Source organism: Peromyscus eremicus, chromosome 18 (genome assembly GCF_949786415.1).
Source record: "Peromyscus eremicus chromosome 18, PerEre_H2_v1, whole genome shotgun sequence".
Lineage (NCBI taxonomy): Eukaryota > Metazoa > Chordata > Mammalia > Rodentia > Cricetidae > Peromyscus > Peromyscus eremicus.
In genome coordinates, this window is record NC_081434.1 from 1,768,865 (window position 1) to 1,796,469 (window position 27,605).

The 27,605-nt window shown below is 47.4% G+C and overlaps 2 protein-coding genes and 1 pseudogene across 11 annotated transcripts in view; 2 read left to right on the forward strand and 1 right to left on the reverse strand.

Moving 5' to 3' along the window:
- Rnf41 (ring finger protein 41) overlaps window positions 1-17,913 on the reverse strand; it is a 45,796-nt gene extending 27,883 nt beyond the window's left edge. For 3 of the 6 annotated variants that reach the window (XM_059245271.1, XM_059245270.1, XM_059245269.1), the window contains exons 1-2: window positions 17,721-17,911; window positions 13,418-13,600 (exon numbers count right to left, since the gene is read on the reverse strand). The gene's annotated coding sequence lies outside the window, so the exon portion shown is untranslated. Of the gene's footprint in view, window positions 1-13,417; window positions 13,601-17,720 lie in introns of all 6 variants that reach the window. The other 3 variants (XM_059245273.1, XM_059245272.1, XM_059245274.1) reach the window with 2 other exon arrangements.
- LOC131895414 (U6 spliceosomal RNA) lies at window positions 5,652-5,746 on the forward strand (annotated as a pseudogene).
- Window positions 15,786-27,586, forward strand: Nabp2 (nucleic acid binding protein 2). Of its 5 annotated transcripts, none has more exons than XM_059245276.1 (7): window positions 15,786-15,806; window positions 19,879-19,980; window positions 20,418-20,556; window positions 20,658-20,729; window positions 20,895-20,976; window positions 21,065-21,128; window positions 27,057-27,586. In XM_059245276.1, exons 2-7 carry the CDS (start codon window positions 19,902-19,904, stop codon window positions 27,254-27,256), a joined length of 636 nt encoding a protein of 211 aa, XP_059101259.1. In that variant the 5' UTR covers window positions 15,786-15,806; window positions 19,879-19,901; the 3' UTR covers window positions 27,257-27,586. The 5 variants fall into 5 exon arrangements, with proteins under 5 accessions (XP_059101259.1, XP_059101260.1, XP_059101263.1 ...); XM_059245277.1 differs by lacking the exon at window positions 15,786-15,806 and adding an exon at window positions 17,959-18,504; XM_059245280.1 differs by lacking the exon at window positions 15,786-15,806 and adding an exon at window positions 18,801-18,924.
- The last annotated feature ends 19 nt before the right edge of the window (window positions 27,587-27,605 follow it).

A 27,605-nucleotide genomic window follows, 5' to 3' on the forward strand; every position in this document is an offset into this window, starting at 1 on the left:
CTCAGGAAACAGAGGCAGACTCTGTGAGTTCGAGGCCAGCCTGGTCTACATAGTGAGTTGTAGGACAATCAGGGCTACATAGTAAGCCCTTGTCTCAAAAAACCAAAACCAGCAAACAAAAAAAAAAAACCCCATGGTGTCAACAGGGGAGAGAGTGGAGACAAGAAAAAAACTATAGGTAGGCGGTAAGAATCTGAACTAAGTGCTTGTGATGGGGAGATGGATTCAGAAGAACAAGGACAGAGAACAGCAATGTCATGCCCTGCCTTTAGCTTCTACAGGTCTGTGAACAATGTCTATGGCTTCTCTGTATCACCCAACTGGTGGGCTAACAGGGTCAAGAGTACTTGATCCTGGAGCAGCTGATGCATCAACCTGTGGAACTCTTGAAGAGACAAGTCAGATCTTAGGAACTTAGGATCAGACCATCCAGTTACAGTTTTCTTATTTATTACTAGTGTCTAGGACGGGGCACACAAGCCACAGTACATACATGGAGGTCTGTGGTGGTTTGAATAAGCACTATGCCCTACAGGCTCAGGTATGTGAACACCTGGTTGCCTGTTGGCGGTGTTCTCTGAGGACAGTCGCACCCCATTTCCTGTTCTCTGCCTGCTCCTGTTCATGCCAGCATGCCCAAGGCCTTCCCCACCACTATGGACTCTCATCCTCTGGAACCTTGAGCCAAAACAATCCCTTCCTTGAGTTGTTCTTGGTCATGGTGTTTCATCACAGCGACAGAAAAGTAACTAGACAGTTATGTTTGGTAATTTACACCCTCCTGAGTTTTTAAAAAGTTTATATAGAAGCAAAATGCCATCTCAGCATCACGTAGGAAGTCTGTCAGGGAAGAATGAATTAAGGAGAGAGTGTTGCAAGACAGTGTCTACACACCCATAACACGGCACTCAGGGGGCAGAGGCAGGAGGATCACGGCAAGCCGAAGGCCAGCCTGCTCCACATAGTCCCAAGCTACAAACTACAGTGACTCTATCTCAGAATCAAACATGAGGCTGGGGAGGCGGCTCAGGAGGAAGAGGCTGTAAGTATGAGGACCACGCTGGGAGGCAGAGATGGGATCCCGGGGTGAGCTCCGAAGCTCGGTGAGAGATCCTGGCTCAGAAAATAAGGGAACAACAGGGGAAAACTCCAGTCTCTACACACATGCTCACATGCATGCCACACAGTAACCAAAGAGCCAGTCAAGGTTCATGCTTAGCTCAGCAGGAGTGTCTGGCTGGCACATCCATGGCTGTTCAATCCTCAGCATAACAGAAACATGAAAAATAACAGTTCATTTAAAAAAAAAAAAATCCTGCTCGCTGCAGACTGGGGTATAACACAGAGGTAGACTGCTTGCCTAGAGTGTGTGGATTCAATGCCTGACACTACAAAAGGAAAACCAGTCTAGCATGTGTGTGACACATTCCTTTATTCCTAGCACTTGAGAGCCTGAGGGAGGCGGCTTGCCACAAGTTCAAGGCCAGCCTGAGCTATACAGTGAGTTCTAGTCTACTCTGGGTTACAGAGAGACCCATCATAAAAAAGAACAAAAAACATCTTCCTAACCTATAGTATGTGTATGTGTGTGTGTATAACCACTCTGGGTATCCTGGAACTAGCTCTGTAGACCAGGCTGGCCTCAAATTCACTGAGATCCACCTGCCTCTGCCTCCCAAGGGCTGGGATTAAAGGCGTGCGCCACCACTGCCCAGTCAAAATTCTTTTTTGTAGGTGGCCGTCTTGTACACTGTAGAACGTTATTTATTTATTTATTTAATGCCAAATGCCGTTTATTGAAGGAGGGAGGAGGTCTTAAATACAGGCTTACAGCACAATGGGAGAACCTCGGAGGGCAGAAGTTTGCTACTGATGTTTTACAATCTTGCATCTAAGCTGTTAACACCTATTATGCAGGATACACAGACAAGGATCTTCCCTTAAGCATGCAGGAAGGAGGACACTGTAGAATGTTAAGGACCTCCATCCGATCTTTATCCACCAGAAGTCTATAGTATTTCCCAAACTGTGACAACGAAACACCTTTCCAGATACTGAGTGGAAAAAAACGATCCTTGGTTGAGGACCACTGTTCTAGGAAATGATGAAGTCGGCACCCCGGGGCATGACACAGGCCTTCTGGCACAGATAAAAGAGCAGGAAGCAGAACACAGAACAGTCTGCACCAGGACACAGAGCAGTGACAGTGCTGCTTGCCCAGCATGCGTTAAGCCCCAGTTCAATCCCAACGCTGCTCAAAATAACAAAACAACCAGAAGTGCTGCATCATCCACACACTCAAGAGACAGAGGCAGGGGGATCGTGAGTTTGCAGCCAGGCTGGGCTTCACTGTGTCAGCGAAACCTTAAGAAACAAAAAGCACGCCTGGTGGTGGTGAGGCACACCGTTAATCCCAGCAAGAGGGTGAGAGTCTGTGCTAGACGGTCTGGCACACCCACTGTTACCGTTAGAATTAAGCCAAAGCTTTGGTGCCCACTGAGGGATTTCCTTTATGAACATAATTTGTGTGTTTTAACTTTTTATTTTGATGATTCCGACTTATACCCTTCATCCTGATTCTCAAAATATTTTTAAAATTGTATTTTATTTTATATGTTTGGGTGTTTTGCCTGCATGTATATATGCATACCACATGCATGCCTGGTGCCCATGGAGGCCAGAAGAGGGCGTTGGAGGCTTTGACTCCTTTGGAACTGGAGTAACAGGTGATTGTGAGTCACCATGCGGGAGCTGGGAAACAAACCCAGATCCTCTGAAGAGCAGCCATTAACTGAGCCATCTCTCCAATCAATTCTCAAATTGTCACATAAAAATATGTAAGTGGATATATTTTAGCTGAGCATGGGGCCTCACACATGGTACACAGAACACACGCAGGCAAAACATCCACACACACAAAATAAAAATGGACATCTCTAGAGGGAAAATTCTGAGAGTAATGTTTAGACTTGACACCTTCTAAAGTAAGCTTTGTTCTTTCACAATTTCATACATTTTTCTCCTACCCTGGCAGCCCCCCTCCTCCCTACAAATCTCCTTCCCCTATTCATTAGTTTTATTTTGTTTAGTGTCCCACAGAGCTAAAGTATGGCTCTCTGTGTGACCTTCCATTTGGGATGACTCACCAGTGGACACACAACTAAACACTATGCCTTCCCGTCTCCCCAATCTACTGGCTGCTAACAGATCGCCAAGTGGGGCCCTGTAAGCACCCCCCTCTCCACAGCTGACTGGAGGGTCTGGATGGCTGACACCTTTATCTCTAAACACTTTACCTCTTATTTCCTGCAAAAAATATTCCTATATAAGGACAGTAAACTTACCAAAATAAAAAAACTGATGTTAAAAGCTATTAACTGGGGGTTGGAGATTTAGCTCAGTGGTAGAGCGCTTGCATAGCAAGCACAAGGCCCTGGGTTCGATCCTCAGCTCTGGAGGAAAACAAACAAACAAACAAAAAAAAAAACCTATTAACTGGCCGGGCGGTGGTGGCGCATGCCTTTAGTCCCAGCACTTGGGAGGCAAAGCCAGGTGGATCTCTGTGAGTTCAAGGCCAGCCTGGGCTACAAAGTTCCAGGAAAGGCGCAAAGCTACACAAAGAAACCCTATCTCGGAAAAAAAAAAAAAAGCTATTAAATTATTTCAATTTTGCCAGATATTCCAATATTATCACTTTTACTGAAAGAATATACAATTTTACACGTGGCAATGAGTTGTCAAGATTCTTTAAATTCTTTTAATCTAAAATAAAGTCCTTCAGCCCAGTAGTGGTGGCATACACATTAAAGTTTGAGCCTAGCCTGATCTGTAGAGATTGTTCCAGGACAGCCAGGGGTACACAGAGAAACGCTGTCTTGAAAAACAAAAATAAACAACAACAACAACAAAAATCTGGCCAGTAAAATAAGAACACCTCTCAATTTGGGTTTGTCTGATATTTTTTCAAGACTAAACTACGGTTATTTGGGGCAAAATACCAGGGAAGTAATATGTGAACTCAGCAAAAGAGACCAAGAGCAGAACTGCTGGTCTGGTCTGACCTCTGAGAATCCGTGTGGCACCTTAGCTCAAGGCTGGCTGCTAAATTTCTCTGCTGCGGGGCTACTACTTTTCCCTTGGTAATAAATGACCACACAAAGAGACACTTGGAGTGTGCGCACACCTAAAGAATGGGCATGGTGGCACACACCCTTTGATCCCGCCACTCAGGAGGAAGAGGCAGAGGGATCAAGTCCGAGGCCAGTCTCACAGGTCTACACAGTGAGTTTCAGGAGAACCAGGAAGGCCTGTACAGTGAGACCCTGTCTCAAAAGGAAAAAAAATGAAAGAACTGACATGACCAATTTTCTGGGTTTTGTGTTTTGCTAGTTTTTTTGTTTGGTTGGTTTTGGTTTCTGGAGACAGGGTTTCTCTGTGTAGCCCCGGCTGTCCTGGAACTCACTCTGTAGACCAGACTGGCCTTGAACTCACAGATCTGCCTGCCTCTGCCTCCCAAGTGCTGGGATTAAAGGTGTGTGCTGCCGCCGCCACCGCCACCACCACCACCACAAGCTGTTTTGCTGTGTGTGTGTGTGTGTGTGTGTGTGTGTGTGTATGTGTGTGTGTTTAAACCTGCACTGGTGTTCTGCCTGTATGTCTGTGTGAGGGTATTGGATCCTGGAGTTACAGACAGGTATGAGCTGCCATGTGGTTGCTGGGAATTGAACCCAGGTCCTCTGGAAGAGCAGCCAGGGCTCTTACCCATGGAGCCATCTCTCCAGCCCTTTTGCTGTGTTTTTAAGACAGGTCTCAAGTAATACACAGGAGAGCTTTGAACTGGCTCCGTAGCAGATCACCTTGAACTCTGATCTTCTTGCTTCTGCCTTCCAAGTGCCAGGGGTGTGGGCATGTGTTACCACGCACAGCGAGTTTCCCGTTTTGTTGTTTCTAACTTGTAAGAGGGTATACAAAGGCAAACCAGCAAACTAACCTCTGACTTTCTTCCCCTGTTCCCTGGTTAGGGCACTAAGCACATGCCAGTAGGCCTACTATTCAGTGCTGGGGGCTGGATCTGGGGTTTTGTGCAACTGAGTGACACTCCCAGGTCCTAAGCCTTGACTAGTTTTGCATTCCCCTCATGACTGGAAGTTTGCATGGCCGCCAGTTCTTCCTGGTCAAACTGCTGCGGTTAAAGCGCTGCTTTTTGGTTTTGTCTTGTTTTTTAGCACACAAACAAATCTCCTTCCTGAAGGAGGTACAGGTTCCAGGGGATCAGATACCATCTTCTGTCCTCCTTGAGTACCACGCTCACACATGGTATACAAACAGACACTCAAGCAAAACACCCATACACACAAAATACTTTTTTTGTTCTGTGTTGTGTGGAACTCACTAAGTAGACCACAGAGATCCACCTGTCTCTGCTTAGGATTAAAGGTATACACCATTATGTCCAGTTAAAATAAATTTAAAACAGAAACAAAAAATAGCCCATGAAGTTGGAAGGGAAAGTGGAGGAATAGAGAGGAACTGGAGGGAAACTGGTGTGTGTGTGTGTGTGTGTGTGTGTGTGTGTGTGTGTGATCAAAACACATTATATGCAACTATGAAATTCTCAAAAAAATCTATCAAGTTAGAAAAACTTACTTTTTATGCTCACTCTGGCAGCACATATACTAAAATTGAAACAATAAAGAGAAGATGAGCATGGCCTTGTGCAAGGACTTGTGAAAGTGTTTTTTGTTTACTGTGTATGTGTGTGGATATAGTGTATATGTGTATGGAGGTCAGGGGCCAACATCAGCGTCTTTCCTCCTTCATTGTTTTTTAATTAATTAATTTTGTCTTTATGTGTACTGGTGTCTGACCTGCACGTCTGTCTGTGCACCACACGCATGCAGTACCCAGAGGCCAGAAGAAGGTGCTAGATCTCCTAGAACTGGCCTTACAGGCAGTTGTGACCCACCACGTGGGTGCGGAGAAACGCTGAGCCTCTTCAGTCCCTAAGTTTTTGGTTTTGGTTTTTTTTTTTTGTTTTTGTTTTTGTGCCTGTCCTGGATCTTGCTCTGTAGACCAGGCTGGCCTTGAACTCACAGAGATCAGCCCGCCTTTGCCTCCTGAGTGCTGGGATTAAAGGCATGCACCACCGTCACCCAGCCAAGCCCTTAAACTTTGAGAGAAGTTCTCTCAATGAACCTGGATGGCCAGCTGTCTTTGGATCCACCTGTCTGCTCCTGTGAGGCCCCAGGGTAACAGGCATCCGTTCAGTCATTGTGCCTGGCTTTGACATGGGTGCCAGAGATCTGAACTCAGGTCCTCACGCTTGTCTGGTGGGGACCTTACTGATGGCGCCATCTCCCAGCCCCAGAATTGGAAAACTTTACCCAGTGTTATTTTGTTTATTTTTGTATGTGCATGTATGTTTGTGGGCACATGCATGCCACAGCTTGAGTGTAAAGGACAAAGGATAACTTGTGAAAGTCGGTTCTCTCCTTCCACCAGGTGGGCCCTGGTTTTGAACTCAGGTGGTCCGGCTTAGTGGTAGGTGCCTTTACACACTGAGCCATTTCACTAGCCCCAAGACTTTTAATTTTACTAGCTAGAGTGGTGGCTCACACTTATAATCCAGCATTTGGGAAGCTGAGGCAGAGGACTGACATGAATTCCAAGCAAGTCCAGGGTATCGAGTCAGACCCTGCTTCAAAAAATGTCAAGTTTTTAGGGCTAGGGATGTAGCTCGGTTGGCAGGGTGCTTGACCAGGATGCATCAAGCCCCAAGTTTGATCCCCAACAGCACATAAACCAGGTGTGGTGGTACACACCTAATCCCAGCTTGGGTAGTGGGAACAAGATGAGAAGTTCAAGGTCATTCTCAGCTACAGAGCTTGAGGCCAGCCTGGACCACATGAGATACAGTCTTTAATTTAAAAAAAAAAAAGGGGGGACGGACGGACTAGAGAGATGACTCAGTGGTTGAGAGCATTAGCTGCTCTTCCAGAGGACCCGGGTTCAATTCCCAGCACCCACATGGCAGCTAACAACTGTCTGTAACTCCAGTTCTAGGAGATCTGACACCCTCATACCAATGCACATAAAATAAAGTTAAATAAATCTCAAAAAAAAAAAGGAAGCCAGGCGGTGGTGGCGCACACCTTTAATCCCAGCACTCGGGAGGCAGAGGCAGGCGGATCTCTGTGAGTTCGAGGCCAGCCTGGACTACCAAGTGAGTCCCAGGAAAGGCGCAAAGCTACACAGAGAAACCCTGTCTGGAAAAAAACAAAACAAAACAAAACAAAACAAAACAAAAAAAAAAAAAGGAAATTTCCATTTAAAAAAAAAAAAAAAAGGCTGGGTCCGAGGCTGTATGCCTTTAATCCCTGCACTCAACAGTCAGATCTTTATGAGTGTGAGACCAGCTTGGATCTACATACTGAGTTTCAGGCTAGCCAGGGCTATATCGTGACACCTGATCTCAAAAATAAAAACAATAAACCAACAAACAAGTAGAATATCTGGGACTGGAGACTGGCTCAGTGTCTATTTGATCTTGCTCTTACAGAGGTCCAGAGCTGATTCCCAGGACCCAGAGCAGGCTGCTCACAGCTGCCTGTGACTGCAGCTCCAGGGATCTCACAGCCTCTATGGCCTCCACGGGCAGCTGCATGCACCTGTGCATATACACACATACATACAAGTAAAAAAACTAAATATTTTAAAAATTAATTAACATACATCTAAAAAATTTTACTGGTGTGTGTGTGGGGTACTTTTGAGATGGCTCAGTAGTTAAGACCACTTGCTGATCTTGTAGAGGACCCAAGTTCTATTCCCAGCACCCATACAGCAGCTGCTACCAACCACCTGTAACTCCAGTTCTCTTCTGACTTTCACTGGCAGGGCATGCACACAATGCACCGAAAAAGCCCATACATATAACATTTCATAAATCTTTAATATATATGTCACATATATACACAATAGTAGTTTAAATGTTAAAAAACTTTACTGACATTTGTTTTATTGCTTTTTACCCTACCTTTCCTACAATGATCATGGCTTGGGATTTTTTTTGTTTGTTTATTTTTGGGGAGGAGGGGTTTTGTGTTTTGGGGGGAGAAGGGTCTCAGAGATCAAACACAGAACGATCATGTTTTATTTACACTGATGAATGATGAAGCCAACATTTACTGAACTTTACTATGTGTTTGTCACGGTTTTAAGTACTTTTAGCCCATTAACCAATCCTAGAACAACTCTATGAGATGGACACTATCATTATTCACGTTCTAATGATGAGTAACAGAGGTACAAAACTTAAAAAGCTTGTCCAGAACCACCCGACAAACTGTGGTCAAACCAGATAAATAAACCCAGGCAGACTGGCTCCAGAGCCAGACCTTTCTCCAGTGAGCCACCGCGACTCACAGTGTGAAAATAGTGTGTGCATTACAGGTCCAGCTTTATAAAAACAACCTTTAAAAGTAACATGTACAGGGCTGGTGAGAGGGTTCAGGGGACAAAGGCATCTGAGGCTAAGCCTCATGACCTGAGTTTAATCCTTGGGAACCAACACTGTGAAGAAAGAAAACTGATTTCTACAAGTTGTCCTCTGACCTCACACATGCACTATGACATATTGAGGATATGCCCACACATGTGCACGCGCGTGTGTGTGTACACACACACACACACACACACACACACACGTTTTTTTAATGTAATAAGAAACCAATATGGTTTTAAAAGAAATCTAGATGCTAGAATTATGTTTCAGCTAAGGTGTTACATATTTGAAGATTTATTTATTTACTTAACGATTATCTTTCTGACTTGTTCTTTCCCGTGTATACATGTGTTGCGTCTACGTGTGTTTGCCTGTGTGCATGAGGAGTACATGTGCACCTGTGTGTGCAGAGGAGGCTCCAGGTTGACATCCAGAGTCCTCCTTGGCCAAAGCCCAGTTCTCACACTCACCGCTTGTGCATCAAGAGGTTACACACAGAGTCTCCCACGCCCTTTCTCTTAAATGGCAACACAGAGTGGCTCATGCCTCTAATACTAGCACTTGAGAGGTAGAGGTGGGAGGATTCCAAGTCTGAGCTAATTTAGGCTACATAACAAATTCCAAGACAGCCAGACTACATAGTAAGAGCTCCCTCCAGCTACTCAAAAAAGCCAAGCATGGTTGCTCACACCTTTAATCCCAGCAATGGGAGGCAGAGGCAGGAGGATCTCTGTGAGTTCGAGGCCAGCCTGGTCTACAGAGCGAGACCTGTCTTAACTCCTGCCTATACCTGCCCTGTGCTGAGGTTACGGACACACACCACCATGTCTGGATCAACCCTAGGGCATCGCGCATGCTGGGCAAGCATTCTAGCAGCTATGTTTCATTCCCAGCTCCCAGCTTTGTATTTTTATTTTAAATCACTGCTAGGCTAAAGTGTAGGTCAACAGTAGAACACCTGCCTAGTACATGTAAAGCTCTGGGCTCAAGCCCTAGCACAGAAGGAATTAAAAAAGGGAAGGAGGGAAGGAAGAAAGCTAATAACATCTTTTTTTTTTCTTTTTTCTTTTTTGGTTTTTTTGAGACAGGGTTTCTCTGTGTAGCTTTGCGCCTTTCCTGGAACTCACTCTGTAGACCAGGCTGGCCTCGAACTCACAAAGATCCGCCTGCCTCTGCCTCCCGAGTGCTGGGACCAAAGGTGTGCGTCACCACTGCCCAGCTTCTAATAACATCTTAAAAACACAAATTACATGAGAATCCCATGCCCTCTAAAATAAACAGCATGGGACGTCCTCTGTCTATACACAGACAGCCAGAGGAACAGAAAGCTTCTAACGGCTAAGGATTTTGCAGTCCCCTTGTGGTCCCTACCTATAAAGTCAGTCCTAACACCCCGTGGAGATGTCAGGTATGGGGTTTAGAATGTAGCTCTGAGGTAAAGCACTTGACTGGCATGCTCACGGTCTCAGGTCTAAAACGGAACAGCAAAGTCAGGTATGTCGGTGCACAATTTAATCCCAGCACTCAGAGGCAGAGGTAGGTGGATCTTCTGTGAGTTCTAAAACAGCTTGGTCTATATAAGGAGTTCCAGGACAGCCAGGGCTACATAATAGAAGGGCCCTATCTCAAAAAACAAAGAAACCTAGAAGCAGCATAAGCATGGTTATTTCTTTTTTTAAAGATGTGCTGGCTAGTTTTATGTCAACTTGACACAGAGAGGAAGGAACCTCAATTGAGAAAGTGCTTCCATAGATTGGGCTGAAGGCAAGCCTGTAAGGCATTTTCTTAATTAGTGATTGATGTGGGGAGGGCCATCCCTGGACTGGTGTCCTGAGTTCTATAAGAAAGCAGGCTGAACAAGCCATGATGAGCAAGCCAGTAAGCAGCTCTTTTCCACGGCCTCTGAATCAGCTCCTGCCTCCAGGTTCCTGCCCTGCGTGAGTTCCTGTCCTGACTTCCCAAGTGATGGACAGTGATGTGCAAGTACAGGCCCGTCCAACTTGCTTTTGGTCATGGTGTTTCATCACAGTAATAGTAATCCTACTCAAGAAAGAAATAGGTACCAGGATTATGGGGTATTTGACCATGTTGTTTTTGAGAGGATTGTGGAAAGACTTTGGGGCTTTGGGCTAGAAAAGCCATTGAGTTCAAAGCTTGGTGATCTGTTCTGTGGGAGCTTGTATGCTAAGAGCGCTAAGAGAAATGCAGACGGGGTAGGACTGGCTTGCGAATCTGCAGAGGGAAGTTTGAGAGTCATAGGGTCAGTGCATGTTTTAAGTTAAGAATCTGTGTTTCAGGTCAGCTAGGGCTGAAGAATCAGACATGATTCATAAAAGACCAGAACTACTAAAGTAAAACCTTTGCTTTACTGAGACAATTGATGCTGGTCAGCTGGGACAGAGAAACCAGCAGTGATTAAGACCAGTCCAGGTCGGGCGGTGGTGGCGCACGCCTTTAATCCCAGCACTCGGGAGGCAGAGCCAGGTGGATCTCTGTGAGTTCGAGGCCAGCCTGGTCTTCAAAGCGAGTTCCAGGAAAGGCGCAAAGCTACATAGAGAAACCCTGTCTCGAAAAACCAAAAAAAAAAAAAAAAAAAAAAAAAAAAAAAAAAGACCAGTCCAGACTCACTGAGGGTGAGTAGACCAGGCTGGCCTTGAACTCACAGAAATTCACCTGCCTCTGCCTTTTAAGTGCTGAGGTTAAAGGTGTTTGCACAGGCCTTTAATGCCAGCACTCGGGAGGTAGATACAGGCAGATCCCAGACAGTTTGAAGCCAGCCTGGTTTACAAATCGAGTTCCAGGACAGCTAGGGTTGTTACACAGAGAAACCCTGTCTCAAAAAGAAAAAGAAAAAAACAAAACAAAGGTGTGTGCCACCAAGCCCAGCTATTTAGAGGTTCTTAAATCTATTTCCAGATATGTAAAGCATGCACATGCATGCACACATGCTAAGACATGCATTAGAGGAGCTATTTTAACTCATGATTTATATTTTAAGGTAAATGAGCATGCTGTCACCACTCTTCACAAACGGGTAAGGGCAGGGATATGGTCTCCTCTCCACCCTCATTACAGCCCAGCCTCAGTTACTACAAAAGATCAGACACACAGGCAAACGGCTCCAAAACCTGCCCTAGCCTAAGGAGACAGACAGGTCTTAGGAAGTTTAACTGGTGAAGACCTCACAGGTGCCCCTAGAACACGCCATCCTATCTCCCTGTCTCCAATGAATAAATCTAGAGAGAAGCGGCGTTCCTTTGCATTAGTCCTTACATACAAAAATAACTCAATAACCTCATGTTAACTAATCCGTTTAAAATAACCAGTCTCTATTTCATTTGTTTTCTTCAGCTTCTCAAAGTCAAACTCTTGCGCTCACCCACCAGGACATTTATTTTAATGGAATGAAGAAGCCTGATTCGAGAACAGAAAACAAAGCTGCTCAGGGCTGGAGACGTAGCTCAGTGACAGATTGCTTGCCTAGCTCGCCCTAGGTTTCACCTCCGTTACAGCGTTTAAGATGGGGCTGGGGAGGTGGCTAGGCAACCTCAGGTGCTTGCTGTACAACCCTGGTAACCTGAGTTCAGTCCCTGGAATCCACACAAGGTGGAAAGAGAGAAACAATTCCACAAAGTTGTTCTCTGACCTCCGCATGGGTGCCAAGGCACAGCCCACCGACCCCATCATGCACAGACACACTAATAATAAAATAAATTAAAACAGCAACCACCACCACCGACTCTGAATCTGAGCCTTAGCTCTAATGCTATATCCCTGACCCATGTGCTATCCTGGGCCTCAGTTCCCTTACACCGTGTGACGGGAACATCCTGGCTATGCAATTTCCAAAGGAAAACGGATATACTAAGTGGTAATTGTATTACAAAAGGTACTTAGGTTTCCTACCAACTAACCTCCTCTCCTCAGCAACTCTCTAGAAAGGAAGTGGTTTCCTATTTTAGCAGGAGAAACTGTAAACCGAAACTCTCTTCAGAACTCAGTTTCCCACCTCCCCTTATGAGATGGGGGAGCAAGGCTACCTGGCTTCTAAGGGCTATTTAATCACAGAATGCTAGAATTGCCATTTACCAGAGGATATTTATCTGTCTAGGTGGTTTTTTGGTTTTGAGATAGGGTCTCACTATGTAGGCCTGGCTGACCTGGACCTCTGTATGTAGACCAGGCTGGCCTGGAATTCACAGCAATCCACCTGCCTCTGCCTCTCAAGAGCTGGAATTAAAGACATGTGCCAATACCTGGCTCAGAGGATTTTTAAAGATGAGTTGCTTTAGTACATTTCATTTGAAATGCTTTTTTTTTTTTTTAGTATGTGTGTGTAGTGTCTGGGCATGTGTGTGATGGTGTCCCTCACGGGACCTGCCTGTCTCTGACCCCCATGCTCGTCTACAGGCTTTCACATGGCTGGTGGGGATTTGAACTTGGGTCTTTTTGCTTTCACAGCAAGACTCTTATGCACTAAAGCATCTCTTCAGCCCTAAATTCAAATTCTTGGAGAACTCAGAGGGCCTACAGTTCTTTAAGAACTCACCGAATGACTAATTTAAGGCCTGCTAGGCTCCAAAGGATGTCCAGGACTCCTAGTTGTCCACCAGCACACAGCACTGTGTGTGGTCAATCCAAACCTCCTTTTCATCCTAACTCTAAAGTCTTCTTGCCAACAGAAACTTGTAGGAGAAAGAAAAGATGTAACCGCTGTCTTCAAGCTAAGGCACAGGTATAATCCAGTGAGTGTACAAGATAAACTAACAAAATAAAACTTACTATCAACAAAATTAGTGATAGCATGCATTAATTGTAGAAAGCTTCAGGGAACCAGGTTTTCAAGGTCAGGAGAAACCTTTACCAGAGAAAAGAGGCAAGTCTGAAATGAGATTCCAAATCAAGGCTGCTTACCGTCTAGGTGGTGGGGGCAGGCTCCCTGTTTACAAGGTTCCGACCCCTGGATGCCTCCACTCAGTGCTACTCAGGAGATGCTCCAAGTATCCCATCTTGTTGGCTATTCTCCGGCTAAGTCTTTCTTCCTAGTGACAAGTTTCATGGCCAAGGGGTGGGTATGATGTCACAATCAGGAGCACTCTATTAATAGGAACAGGGAAGAAAAAAATGTCAGTCAGAGGAACTACCTCCATTCAACAGTGAGACCAAGGAGGCTTGGATCTGGAGGGTGGGGCATCCAGGTGGAGAGGAGGAGAAACTCCTCCAGGACTGCAGGTTTCTACACTACCTACAAACAGGGAAGGCATTTTGTCTAGTAGAGGGCAAGAAAAGAAGCCAAGGTGGAGATGGGAAGTTACAGGAGACAAGATTTGTTAAAAAAAAAAAAAAAAATACAGGAGAGGAAAAAGGAGAGCTGAGGCTGTAGCTCAGTGGTGGAGTGCTTGCCTAGTCATGAATTTAATCCTAGCACCAAATCAACCGGGGGAGGGGGGGTAGTAATGCACGCCTATAATCTTAGCGCCCTGGAGGCAGAGGCAAGAAGACCAAAGTTCAAGGGGTACCCGAGATCCTGTCTCAAAAATAAAATGTGTGTGCACACACATACATAATGTGGAATATTCCTTTACACTGTGTGAATATATGTCACTGTGATTGGTTTAATAAAAAAAAGCTGATTGGCCAATGGCTAGGCAGGACTTTCGGGGCAGAGAGAATGATGGGGAGAAAGGCAGAGTCAGAGGAGATGCCATGAGTCACAGAGTGAGCAGGATGGGAAGGAAGTAAATGAGGTAAATGAACCTTGGGGCAGCACATAGATTAATAGAAATGGGTTAATTTAAGTTATAAGAGCTAGCTAAAAACAAGCCTGAGCTATGGCCAAGCATTTATAATTAATATTAAGTCTCTGTGTGGTTATTTGGGAACTGGCTGTCAGGAAAGAAAATTCCATCTACACATATATACACACATTAATTTTACAAAATTATTTTTATCTCATTTTATATACATGGGTGAACTGCATGCATATATGTCTGTGTACCCCATTTGTGCCCGATGCCTGAAGTTGATTGGCTGGTACTGGAGTTACAGACAGTTGTGAACTGCCTTATGGGTGCTTGAAATCAAACCCTGGTCCTGTGGAAGAGCAGTCAGTACTCTTAACCACTGAGCCATCTCTCCAGCCCTGTATACACGCTTCTTTATTCACACATATAACAAGTAATGTCACAAATTCCAAATTGGTGGCCACACAATACACGAATCCGTATTTTCCCTGTACTAGCCTTTACTGTTTCCAAAGTGTTTTCACTTACATTATTTCCTGTCAAAAGAACTCTGGAGACCATGCATGGTAGCTCATGCCTGTAATCCCAGCACTCAGTAGGTGAAGTAGGAGAATTCTGAGTTCGAGGCCAGTTCCAGCTACATAGAAAGCTCCAAACCAGCCTAGAATTCATGGCCAAACCTTGTCTCAAACAAAAACAAAAACAAAACCCCTGGTTTGGAGATGTATTTACACTGCCTGGCATTTACAAGGTGCTGGGACCCAATCTTAGTACCATAGGAAAACCCTGAGCTGGACATGATGGCGCCTGTCTGTAATGTCAGGGCTTGAAGGAGTCAGAAGACAGTGAGTCTCAAGTCAGCCTGATCCACACAGAGAGACCCTGTCTCAATAAATCAACAAGTCCATTTCTAAAATGTGTTCAAATCCAGTCTTAAGACTTAAAATGAGGCAAAAAGCAGGAATGCTGGTTCATACCTGCAATCCTAGCACATGGGATTGAATGAAGGAGGGTCAGGAGTTCAAGGCCAGCCTGGCCTATATGAGACGCTGTCTCAAAACAAAAATTAAAAATTTCAAAACCCAGCCAGGCGGTGGTGGTGGTGTATGCCTTTAATCCCAGCACGCGGGAGGCAGAGGCAGGCAGATTTCTGTGAGTTTGAGCTAGGCCTGGTCTACAGAGTGAGTTCTAGGAGAGCCAGGGCTAAACAGAGAAACCATGTCTCAAAAAACAAAAAACAAAGAAAGAGCAAACAAACAAACAAACCCTAAAACATCCAGGTAGGTCCCACCTTCCTTGTGGAAAACATTATTTGACTGAGACACCCAAGAATGCTACTACAGGTACAAATTGGGAAATACGCCTGAAGGAAATCAGGCTTTAAAAAAGGAGAAAAGGGGTGGGGGCTGAGGAAATGGGTGGTGCTTGTAAACAGAAAAACAGAAAGTCAGGTATGGTAGCTCACACCTGTAATCCCACACCTAGGAGGCTGAGACAGGAGGAACACGCAAACTCATGGTCAGCAGGAGCCACAGAAGAGACTCTTTCTCAAATCCTTGGTAAGGAGGGGAAAGTAGAGGTGGTGTTCCCGGGTGGGCAACTTAGTCGGCTAGAGCAGTAAAACTGGGCTGACTAGAGGCATGCCTGCAGAGATGGACCCAAGTTCAAGTTCCAGGTCCCTGAGAATCCGATCCAATGACACACAGGAGTTCTAGTCAAACGCCTACTAATCAAACTCCTTGCATCATTATGGTGTGTGTTTATCAACAGCTCAAGGGCTATGTTGGGATGATGATTTTTATGTAGAGTACAAAGTCTTCATCTCCCGAATACGGTACGTTTGCTCATTAGTTCACCGTGCTCCTCAATCACAGCACGTTCAGCATGAATTCTCAAGGGAAGCAGAGATGAATAGAGGTGTAAAACCTGGCACTTCCTCTTCCTGGTGGTCCAAAGAGGAGAGCTGATGTCCCTCTCTACTACTTGTCTCCTGAAAACGCACACAATACAGAAGAAGGAACACTTCGTTCCTTTGAACAACACCCCAGATTTCCCAACCATCTGGCACATGCCCCTGTACCTCAAAAATGCTTCCAGGAAGAGGAACTATTAGCTATGCTCAGTCTCCTAGGGCCAAGTTCCAGACCCAGAAACAAAAAAGCTTCCTGCACGGGGAAAATTAACCCTTTGGGAACTGGACCAGGGGTTGTCAACCAAGCAGAGAGCCAAGAGAGCCAGGAGAGCCAGGTCTGGGATTATTCCAGGCCTAGCTCTGCCACCCACCAGACAACTTCAAATACGCCATTGTAACCTCTTGGTTTTAGGTTTCTCCAACTGTCAAATAGAGACGATGATACCTGCCTTGTCTTACATATTATCCCGAAAATAAGACGAGATAATCAATATGAAAGGGGATTCTAGACTGCTCTTAGCTGTAGCAACAGACTGGCACAATAAATTCACAGGGACCAGGGGAAATGTTTGAAATTGCTTCTTCCTTCTTTTCAACTTCTGGGAAGCAGGCCCTGCCACAGGGTCTATTGGAGACAGAGCGTAACAATACTAACACACCCCTCACCTTCCCTTATCACTATCCAATCCCATTCTTTCTTGAGGAAATACTAGCAGCCAGCAACACTGTTATTCGCTAAAACTATTGTTATAAGAAGTACCTGCCAATATTCTCACAGGTCAGTCTCTGACAACAGTGGCCTTGGTAACCGCCACATTTGCTACCGGTTCAGATGAAGCCAGTTTCTTACTAGGAAAAGTGTGTGCCGATCCAAAACACGCTCAATCCTTCTTGTTTTCGGCTCCCTCCCGTTCCCTGCTCTCTACCCACCAACTGTTCTGCCTCCTTGGGCTAGGGTGGGCTTCTCGGTGAATAAAGTGTGTGGATGGACCGTGCGTGCGAGGGAGCGGGGCTGCAAATCATTCAGAGGCAAGGATGTAAGGAATGTAAGAGTCCTCCACGCCACGGAGGGGTGGGGAGGGGAGAGGAGCGGCGAAGGAATAAAAGAGAAAGACAAGGCACGGGAAAGAAGCCAAGCTATGGCGCTGGGAGGGCGGAGGTTTGGGTTCCGCGGTTCCTGCCAAGGCTAGCCCCCAGAACGTTCCCTTCCTCGCCGGCAGGCCCGTCAATCATTGCCATTTAAACTCCACGTTGTCCCCGGGCCCGGGCGGTCTTGCTCCTCCCCGGTCCTCAGGCCAGCCCAAGGCCACTCCCGCACTCCGCAAGGCTTCCCTACTCCAAAGGACCTTCCCAAGCTCCAGAGCCCCCAGCTCACCCCCCGACTCCTCCCAGCGGAGCTCCCTTCCTCCATTGTCCCTCCTCTTCCCCACCCTCCCTCTCGACCCCCAGCACCTCCGACCCAGGCAGGCGCCGATCCACCGGGAGAGACCTCGCCCCCTCCGCTCCGCTCCGCTCCCCTCCCACACCCTGGGTTACAAGCTCGCTCGGGCGCATTACGCACCGCCCTGGACGTGGCCTGGGTTCTCTGGACGCGGGGCCAGGCTGGAGCTGCGGCCACGAAGGCCGCGGGGTAGCCCGGGTGCCGGGTCTCAGCCTTCCCTGGTAGGGGAAGGGGAAGGGAAGGATGGGGAAGAAGGTTCCGACCACTCCTGGTTGCCTCGGACTAACCCTTGGCCACGCCCACTGCTGCTACGCAACGGGGCGGAAGCCCGTCACCAAGCCCCGCCCCTTTGTTTAACTCGGTGGCGACCGGACGCTCGGAGCGAGCGGCCTGCAGGAGACGCGGGCTAGCAAGGCCTCCGCTCCGGAAGTCCTGAAGGACCCCTGCTGGGACCTTGCGGCCCCTTGGGAGGGAGGACTCGGTGTTCTTCAGCTGTGAAGATCCGGGGCGACCCTGAGTCACCTCGTGTTCCATAGTGCACGGCTCCCGTGCTAGGACTGATGCAACGCCGGGGCCAGATGGCCGCGGGGCAGCCGGTCTGACAGCGTGACCTGCTCTGTCCGGCCAGCCCCTCAGCTGGCAGGGCTGTGGTCAGCATCCCGGAGCCTCCCGACACTGTGACTCACAGTCATGGGGACGGAGGCGGCGGGGTGCACAGGGAGGGAGTGCCTCACCGCAGAGCTTTGATCGAGGGTGTTCTAAGGGTCGCCCGCCTCCCAGCCACACGCTCTGGAAGTGTCCACCGTGGCCCTTCAAAAACTCAAGAGTGCCCTGAAACACGAAAGGGTTGGGTTTCCTAAGGTTCGAGGGAAGTCATGGTGGAGCCTAATGCGCTCTGGGATAGGTAAGGAATTAAGCAAGACAAGAAATGAAACTATATTACCTCTTAGGCTAACCTGGTGTCAAATAGTATTTGTTATATTGTCTTTTTTAGAAGGGAAATTCACATTAGTACATATGTAACTGGTGTATTTATAAGAATACGGAGCTAGTTACCTTTGAGGGCAGTCTGACAAGTACCCGAGGAAAACTAAAGGTTCTGGGTGGTTTCATGCTCGAGGAGACTTTAAGGTCCAGCGAGAGAAGAAAACAGGAACCGGATATGCCTTGTGAACCAAATGAGACTTGCTTTTTATGTCCCAGGTTTCGTTTCTTCCAAAGGAGGCTCAGTCTGCCTGTTGTCTTTCTATTGCATAAAAATGCCACTTGTTTCAGAGGCCTGGGCCCAACTGTTTAGTGTATTAAAGATGAAGACCCTGTCTGTGTAAGTTCCTGCCATGTCCTAGGCATCGCTTTTTTACCTAACTTTCCATTTTCAGGGGTAAAACGGAAAGTATATGTTTAATGGCTGAGAAAAGAAGCGAAGAGACAGGCTGGGATTCAGACTTTGGTCCGCTGCATTCCAAAGCCCTTGGACCTTTTTTCCCTTGTGCGACTACTTGAAAAGGGGAAAAAAACAGAAACAAAAAATCTTGAGAGCCTGAAGTGCATTTTCTGAGCCGAAGGGAAGAGCTGGCAGCGGAGGCGCCCCCTGGTGGTCCGCCCGTCTTTGCTCCTACGGAACTGATCTCCGACGAGGCTCCTTTAATGCCTAAAACCGCCCCGTTCGCGGCGCGCGAATATCGGAGCCTGATTGGATGGGCGCTGGCCGGAGGCGGGGCGTTCCGAGAGCAGCTCGCTCCCTATTGGCCGGAGGGGGTCAGGGGACACTTCCGGGAATGTGTGCGCTCCCGCGTTCCACTCGGCAGCATCCGGCGGCGGCCAGCCCCCTGGCTCCCCCTGCGGGTGGCTCGGCGGCGTGCACAGTCCCGCCCGCTGGCTGGGTGGGTGGTGGGCTGCGCGTGGGGGAGGGGAGGGGCCGAGCGAGCTCGGGGTGTGGGGACGAGGAGTCAGGAGGGTCGGCGGAGTGAGATTCCGTTCCCTGGCGCTGCACCGGCTTCCCGACGAGACGCCGGTAGCCTCCCTGCTTCGGAGCCTGTGAGCCCGAAGGCATCCTGCCCGAGGGCTGTCCAGCCCCTGAGCGTCTTTTCCAGGGATCTCTAAGTTCTGATCTCGAAGTACGAGGCCCCCAGGGAAGTTTGTGTCTGACCTCCCAGAAGGGTTAGAGAGGGACCAAGGCTGCCGGGTCCCCGCCTGGTGTCGTGGGTAGGCCAAACGGGAGCATGGGGGCGAAGGCTCCCAACCCTGAGCCTTCTTCCTCTCCCGTTTCCACTTCCAGCGGGGTGCCACGGTTCGGGAAGCATGACGACCGAGACCTTCGTGAAGGATATCAAGCCCGGGCTCAAGAACCTGAACCTTATCTTCATTGTACTGGAGACAGGTGGCTATGCATACACAGTGGACTCGTGGGCGCGCAGGGGAGGAGCGTGGAGAGTGGGGGCGCACGGGACCCCCGCCTACGTCCTTAACCTGCTGCCTGGACTGGGAGGAGGCTCCCCAAGGCCCTCTAACCCCTGTCTCAGACCGGCTGGCACAGGGAGCTAGCTGCCGGTGGGTACAGAGTAGATAGAACTTTAGAAAGCCTGATACCTCGCTAGCCACGCGGGCCTTTTCCCACTCAGGGCTCTCTCCATGGTGCTGGACCCTCCAACTATCACCCACACACACACCCACGCATAACCTCCTGCCCCCGAGGAGGGAGGTGAGCTTTGCTCAGCTTCTACACTTTTCCCTCACTCAGCCAACACCTCGACTTTCGCCGCCACCACCCCACTTGCATGCCTTTAATCCCACCCCCATGTCTTCCTCCCCCTAAAGGCCGAGTGACTAAGACAAAGGACGGACACGAGGTTCGGACCTGCAAAGTAGCAGACAAAACTGGCAGCATCAACATCTCAGTGTGGGACGACGTGGGCAACCTGATCCAGCCTGGGGACATTATCCGCCTCACCAAAGGGTAAGTCAGGGCTGCCAGCAGCGACCACTGAAGGCTGTGGCTAAAAGTCCCTGCCACGGTTCTGAAGACGGAATCCTGCTGACCCTCACTCTACTCCACAGGTATGCCTCAGTGTTCAAAGGTTGTCTGACACTCTACACTGGCCGTGGGGGCGACCTGCAGAAGATTGGAGAGTAAGTTCTGTCTCGAGAATTGAGATAAGCACTAGCCGACCCAAGCGGGCAAGTTAGGGTTTACCAGAAGACAACACAAACAAGCCTGTGCCGTCCACACCCCATTGGCGGGATTTGTGTGTGGCCCAAAAGATGGGTCCAAGCCTTTGGCTTTTTTCCTTGCAGATTCTGCATGGTTTATTCTGAAGTTCCGAATTTCAGCGAGCCCAACCCAGAGTATAACACTCAGCAGGCGCCCAACAAATCGGTGAGTCCCTGGTCTGGAGGAAAATGGGCAGATCCAGCCAAGCAGCATGGTGTTGAGCAGGGTCTGAGTGTGTAATCTGTGCCTTCAGGTGCAGAATGACAGCAGCCCCACTGCCCCTCAAGCTACCACGGGACCCCCTGCTGCCTCTCCAGGTAAATAAATCCATTTCTTTCCTTCCACTGGCCCCTTGAAGTCCCCATTCTCCCCAGCCGGGAGAGATGGATCTCCCTTGTCCCTTTTCCAAGTGTGTCTCCCTGTGGCCTTCCTCTGCAAACCTTCTGCAAGTCCCAGTAGGGGAAAGATTTGGAGACCCTTCCAACCACCGACAGCTCGAGTGCTCTTCCCTTTTGTTACCACCGGTGAAAAAACAAAAGGAGAATACTGTCTCCACAGGGGCAAGTGACTGTTAAGAGCAAACAGGCTTACATGGACCATATTTAAAATATTCTTGTAAATTCCTTGTAATAAGTCCACATAAACACACTCATAAATACATATATGTAATATATATGTATATATAAATATATGCAGTCATAAATCACTAAGGATGGGAATATATTCTAAGAAATAGGTATATATATATGTATACACACACACACACACACACACCCCTTGATTGTGTGACCTACTTCATCCCTAAGCTATGTGACATAACCTATGTTTTTTTTATTCCTTGTCTTTTTTCTTCCTTTTTCTGTAGTCCAGGCTGGCCTCAAACTCACAGCGATTTCCCCCTGCTTAGGTCTCACTAGTTCTAGGATTAAAGGCATATGCTACAATTTTTAAATATCATTATATTGTTATTTAAGTTTTCACAATCATAATCTCAGCACTGGGGAGGAGATGAGACAAAAGAATTGTCACAAGTTCCTATCTAGTCTAGAGTTTAAAGTGAGACCATGTCCCAAACAAACAATAAGACAACACCAAATTTTGATTTCCTTCTTTACATAGGAGGACTATACTCTGAAATAATAATAGAAAATACAGAAAAGCAGGCTGTAGTGGCACAGGGAGGCAGAGGCAGGAGTTCGAGGCCAGCCTGGCCCTCAAGAGTGAGTTCCAGGACAGCCAGAGCTATATAGAGAAACCCTGTCTCCAAAACCCAAACCAAAAAACAAAAAGAAAGAATTGTAAATACTTAAGCTGGTAACGTGTGATCACGTGGTCATTGATTATAAAGTGATATACCGTATGTAATTGTGTGCTGTGCCTTTTTAAGGCCCATAGCTCTGTGGGCTGGTTTATACCCACATCACAGCAAACATATTAGTGTTGCATTATGCTGCAGTTGCTATGGCTGCAGTATCAATAGGCAATGGGAAGCTTTTGATTTTGTTATAGTCAGCCTGGCCTACAGAGCTAGTTCCAGGACAGCCAGGACTACGCAGAGAAACCCTATTTCTCGGAAAAACAAAAACAAAACAAAACAAAAAAATGAGAAAGAAAAAAATCCATATTTCTATCTATTTGTACTTTATGTTTTGCCTACATGTATGTCTGTACCACATGCAGGCCGTGCCCAAGGAGTCCAAAAGAGGGTAACAGATTCCCTGGAACTGGAGTTACAGGTGGTTGTTAGCTGCAGTGTGGATGGTGGGAGCCAAACCTGGATCAGCTGGAAGAGAAGCCAGGGTTTTTAACCACTGAGCCATTGCCTAAGCCCTCTGTGGCAGTCATGCTCTGTCCGTTGCTGAGACTGACCGTCATGCATCCACAGTCACAAGCAAAGAGAATGAACTCATGTTTTAATGCTTGTGCTCAGCCCTGTGTCTGTCTCCACTCTTAAAATGGGCCACCCAAGCCCAGCAGAGCAGTGCACACCTAGAATCCCGTTTCTTGGGAGTCGCTGACAGGAGGATCTCAGTGAGTTCGAGGCCAGCCTGGTCTACTTAGTAAGTTTCAGGATGGTCAAGACTACATAGATAGAGTCTGTCTGAAAGCAAAACAGAAAACAGAATGAGCCACCCACAGTGGGCTGAGTGTTTCCACATAATTAAGTTAATTACAGTCCACGGCAGTCAGGCCCACAGGTCAACCAATGTAGACAATCCCTCATATGATATATGACTGTATATATCGCCTACTGTTTCTGGATTTGTGGAAAACCTCCAATGATAAAATAAAAATTGATATCATTTAATTCCACTATAAGAATTAGCATCTCAGTTTTCAGTTGAAAATGACTTAAGGGCTGGAGAGATGGCTTAGCAGTTTAGAGCACTGGCTGCCTGTGAGAGGGCCTGGTTTGGTTGGTTCCCGACACCCTCATGGCACTCAAGACAATCTGCAACTCTGGTTCCAGGGGATCCAGTGCCTTTTGTGGCCTCACAAATGACCAGGCAATATGGTGCACATGCACACACGCACACACGCACACACACGCGCACACACACACACACACACACACACACATATATGCAAAATACTCTTACACATAAAACAAAAATAAATGGAAAGAAAGAAAGAAAAAGAATGACTTATTGCTAGCTATGACACCACTTGCCTATAACCTTCACACTTGGGAGGCTGAAGTGGGAGGGATCTTTCCATGTTGGTGGCTAGCCTGAACTACATAGCAAGTATCAGGCCGGTCAAGGAGAACTTGCCTCAAATAAATCAGGAAAGAAAGAAAGAAAGAAAGAAAGAAAGAAAGAAAGAAAGAAAGAAAGAAAGAAAGAAAGAAAGAAAGAAGAAAGAAAGAAAAAAGAAGAAAGGAAAGAAAGAAAGAAAGAAAGGAAGAAGCTGGGCAGTGGTAGCACATGCCTTTAATCTCAGCACTTGGGAGGCAGAGGCAGGCGGATCTCTGTGAGTTCAAGGCCAGCCTGGTCTACAGAGGGAGATCCAGGACAGGCGCCAAAGCTACAGAGGAACGCTGTCTTGGAGAAAAAAAAAAAAAGAAAGAAGGAAGGAAGGAAGAGATAAGATGTTGGAACTGAAGGTAGTTCAGTGCCAAGACCTTGGGTTCAGTCCCCAAGATAAAAAACAATAGAAGGCCAGGGGTGATGGCTCATACCTTTAATCCCAGCACTCGGGAGGCAGAGGCAGGTGGATCTCCAAGTTCAAGGCCAGCCTGGTCTATAAAGCCAGTTCCAGGACAGCCAGGGCTACATAGAGAAATCTTGTCTTAAAAAAAAAAATTCAAGGAGAAAATGAAACTAAAATAGAATATTACTTTTGCATGACTCTATTTTGGGGTTTTTTAAAGAGAATGTTTCATGTAAGGCTGCCCTCAAACTTACTATGTAGCCAAACGTGGCCTGGAATCTCTGCTTTCTACCTCCACCTTCCAAGTGCTGGACTATATGTGTGTTACCATCATGTCTAACTACAAAAATATTTCTAATAGGATACAGCCAAGAGCCAGGCATGGTTGCTGTCTAGCACTTGAGAAGCAGAGGCAAGGAGGGTTACTACAAGTTCTGAGGACAGTCTGTGCTCTACAGAATGAGTTCCGGGCCAGCCTGGTCTCCATAGCAAGACCCTGTCTCCAAAAAAAAAAAAAAAAAACTTGGTCATCTGCTACTAGAAATAAGAGATGTTTTTCTTGGTTTTGTTTTTCTGCTTTGTAAATCTGTTTATTGTGTATATTTTTTTCTGTTTATTGACTTAGTTTGGGAAGGAGCCCTCATGTGCCACAGTGGACAAGTGGGCATCAGAGGACAGCTCACGGTGTCAGCCCTCCTTCCACCGTGTGGGTTCCAGGGAGCAAACTCAAGACACCAGCCTTGGCAGCAAGTGTCCTTAACTGCTGAGCCATCTTGCCAGCCTCATGAGGGCATTGTGGTAGTGGTGATGGTAACAGGGTTTCTCTGTGTAGCTTTGGAGCCTGTCCAGGAACTTGCTCTGTAGACCAGGCTGGCCTTGAACTCACAGAGATCCGCCTGGCTCTGCCTCCCGAGTGCCAGGATTAAAGGTGTGCGCCACCACCGCCTGGCGTATGGTGGCTGTTTTAAGAAAGTTCCATGTAGCCCAGGCTGACCTCCAACTGCTAGGTAAAGATCTAGAACTCCTGATCTTCCTGCCTCCAGTTCTCTAGTGGGGGGATTACAGGTGTGTGCCGCCATGCCCAGTGTGGTGCTGGGGATCAGCTCCAGGGCTTTGTGAGCACCAGGCATCCTGTTATCCTGACGGCAAGCAGTGCAGGGAGGAAGTTCACAGGAAGGACTAGTTCACAGTCCCAGGTTACACGTAATCCATCACTACAGTGAACGGTACCAGTTCAAGGCCAGGCTGGTCTACAGAGCGAGGTCCAGGACAGGCTCCAAAGTGACACAGAGCTCTATGTCACCTTATGTGTATGGTCAGGAGCAAAGGAAGTGAATTCATGCTTGCTTTCCTGTTTGTGCTCAGCTCAGTCTCTCCACTCTTAAAACAGCGCCACCCACCTGGGGGCCGGGTCTTCCCACATCATTAAGTTAATTACAGTCTCCCATAGACACACCCATGGGCCATAGATGGTCCTTCTTGCCTCTTCCCATCTCCCTGGGTGATTCTAGGTTGTCAAGTTGGCAGTCATAAGACACTATCACACAAGGCAAGCACTCTAGTATGATCTATACCCTCAGCCCCCAGTTACAAAAGCTTAAAAAAAAAAGATTTACTTATTTGTGTGTGTGTAGGTGTCTTGCTTATGTGCATGTCTGTGTGCCGTGTGCTTCCCTGGAGCCCACAATGGCCAGAAGAGGGAGCTGGACCCCATGGAATGGTGTTACAGATGTTGTGAGCTGTCATGTGGGTGCTGGGAACTGAACCTGGGTCCTCGGCAAGAGCAGCCAGTGTTCCTCACTCCTGAGCCATCTCCGCCGCTCCCAGAGCTCGTTTTTGGTTTTTTTTTTTTAATGTATGGCATAAAATCTTTACATTACCTTTTATATATTTACTTTTATCTGTGAACTAAGGAAAGAACTTTTCCTTCCAGTTTGGGCCACAGCTGTCTCAGTCCGGTAGAACAGAGGGTTGAGTCGGGATGCAGTTTGAGAGCCAGCAACCTACTGTTCCTGTGTCACGCAGAGACAGTCCTCTGTCTTCATTTACAGAGCATCTACTATTGTCAAGGAGTAAGGCATGGTGCCTGCCTTGGGGGGCTTGTAGCCTCTGTAGGAGTAATGATTGCAGTACTCAGGGATAGGGACCGGGATTGTGATAGCATACAGTTACATCATCTCACACTCGTGGCTCCATTAGAATGTTTAAAATATATGGGTGTAGAGATCAGCAAGATGGTTCAGGAGGTACTGGTCCTTGACATCAAGCCTGACAACCTGAGTTCAATCCCCAGAACATCCACATGATAGACTCTCAAAGGCTGTATGCATGTATACACACACACACACACACACACACACACACACACAAAATCTATGTGGTGGGAGGGGACAGGGTGGTGATGAATATCTAAGTGGCCCAGGGGTAGAGGGATTCAACCCCAGGATTTATTTTTTTATTTCATCATGGTGCTGGGTATCTGACTCGAGACACCCCACAGGGTAGACCCAGCCTCATCTTTTCATTTAAACAGAAACTTCAGGCCCTTCTTCCCATCTTCTCCAGTTTTACAATCACCTTGGGCCTTAGGACATTTTTTCAGAGGTCTTTGAGCCTTGAACCCAACAACTAATTCTAGGTCTGATTCCTAATGATACAGAGATACATAAGAGAAATATATTATACTAGGGTTCATGTAGCCACTTCCAACATTATCAGGGGGTCCCATTCATACATGTAGTCCATAGTTTTTTGCACTCTATTCAGGATCGCCTACCTAGGGAATGGTGCCACCCACAGTGGGCTGGGTCTTCCCACAAATTAATTACAATCCCCTGTATACACACCCACAGACCAAACAATGTAGACAGTCCCTCACTGACTCTTCCCAGGAGACTCTAGGTTGTGTCAAGTTGACAGTTAAAATTATCAAGGCTATAGCCCCATCCGTACCTGCAACACATAGTCTTTTCATACGTGGTCAGCATCCATGCTGTTGTGCCCGGTGACAACTCCCGCTCACTGGGGCATGGAAGAAGGCCTTGAGGATGAACTCTTACCTTAACTAATTCTGTTTCTTCTCCTACAATCAGCCTCTGAAAGCCAGAACGGGAATGGACTGAGCACCCAACCGGGTCCTGGTGGTGGCCCCCATCCCTCTCACACCCCCTCACATCCTCCCAGCACCCGAATCACTCGAAGCCAGCCCAACCACACACCTTCTGGCCCTCCTGGCCCCTCCAGCAACCCTGTCAGCAACGGCAAAGAAACCCGAAGGAGCAGCAAGAGATAGCAAGAAATGAGTCCTCTCCTTCAACTACAAACCACGACCCAGGTGTCTCTGCCAGAGAACAAGACAGTCTTATACTGGGCTGCTGGCTTTGAGATTAGAGGGTGGAGTAGCTGTATTTTAGCTATTAAATTCCCTGGAGGGGTGAGCAGTGGCCTTATCCACCTCAAGTTCATGCCCCCTTGTCCTGCTGATGCTGCCTGTCCTCTGGGATCCAGGGCCCTCTGCCTGCCCTCCTTCCTCTGGAAAAGACAGTCTGTTTTTTGTGTGTGTGTGTGTGGGATATGAGGGTCTAACTGAAATCCCTCCTTCCTAATAAATGTGCCCACTATGTTCTGGACTCCTTTGTTTC

Bases quoted from the DNA above. Each gene is read 5' to 3' on its own strand.
- Nabp2 (XM_059245277.1), top strand. The intron at 19,981-20,417 runs GTGGCTATGCAT...CTCCCCCTAAAG, and splicing joins CTTCATTGTACTGGAGACAG to GCCGAGTGACTAAGACAAAG. The intron at 20,557-20,657 runs GTAAGTCAGGGC...TCTACTCCACAG, and splicing joins ATTATCCGCCTCACCAAAGG to GTATGCCTCAGTGTTCAAAG.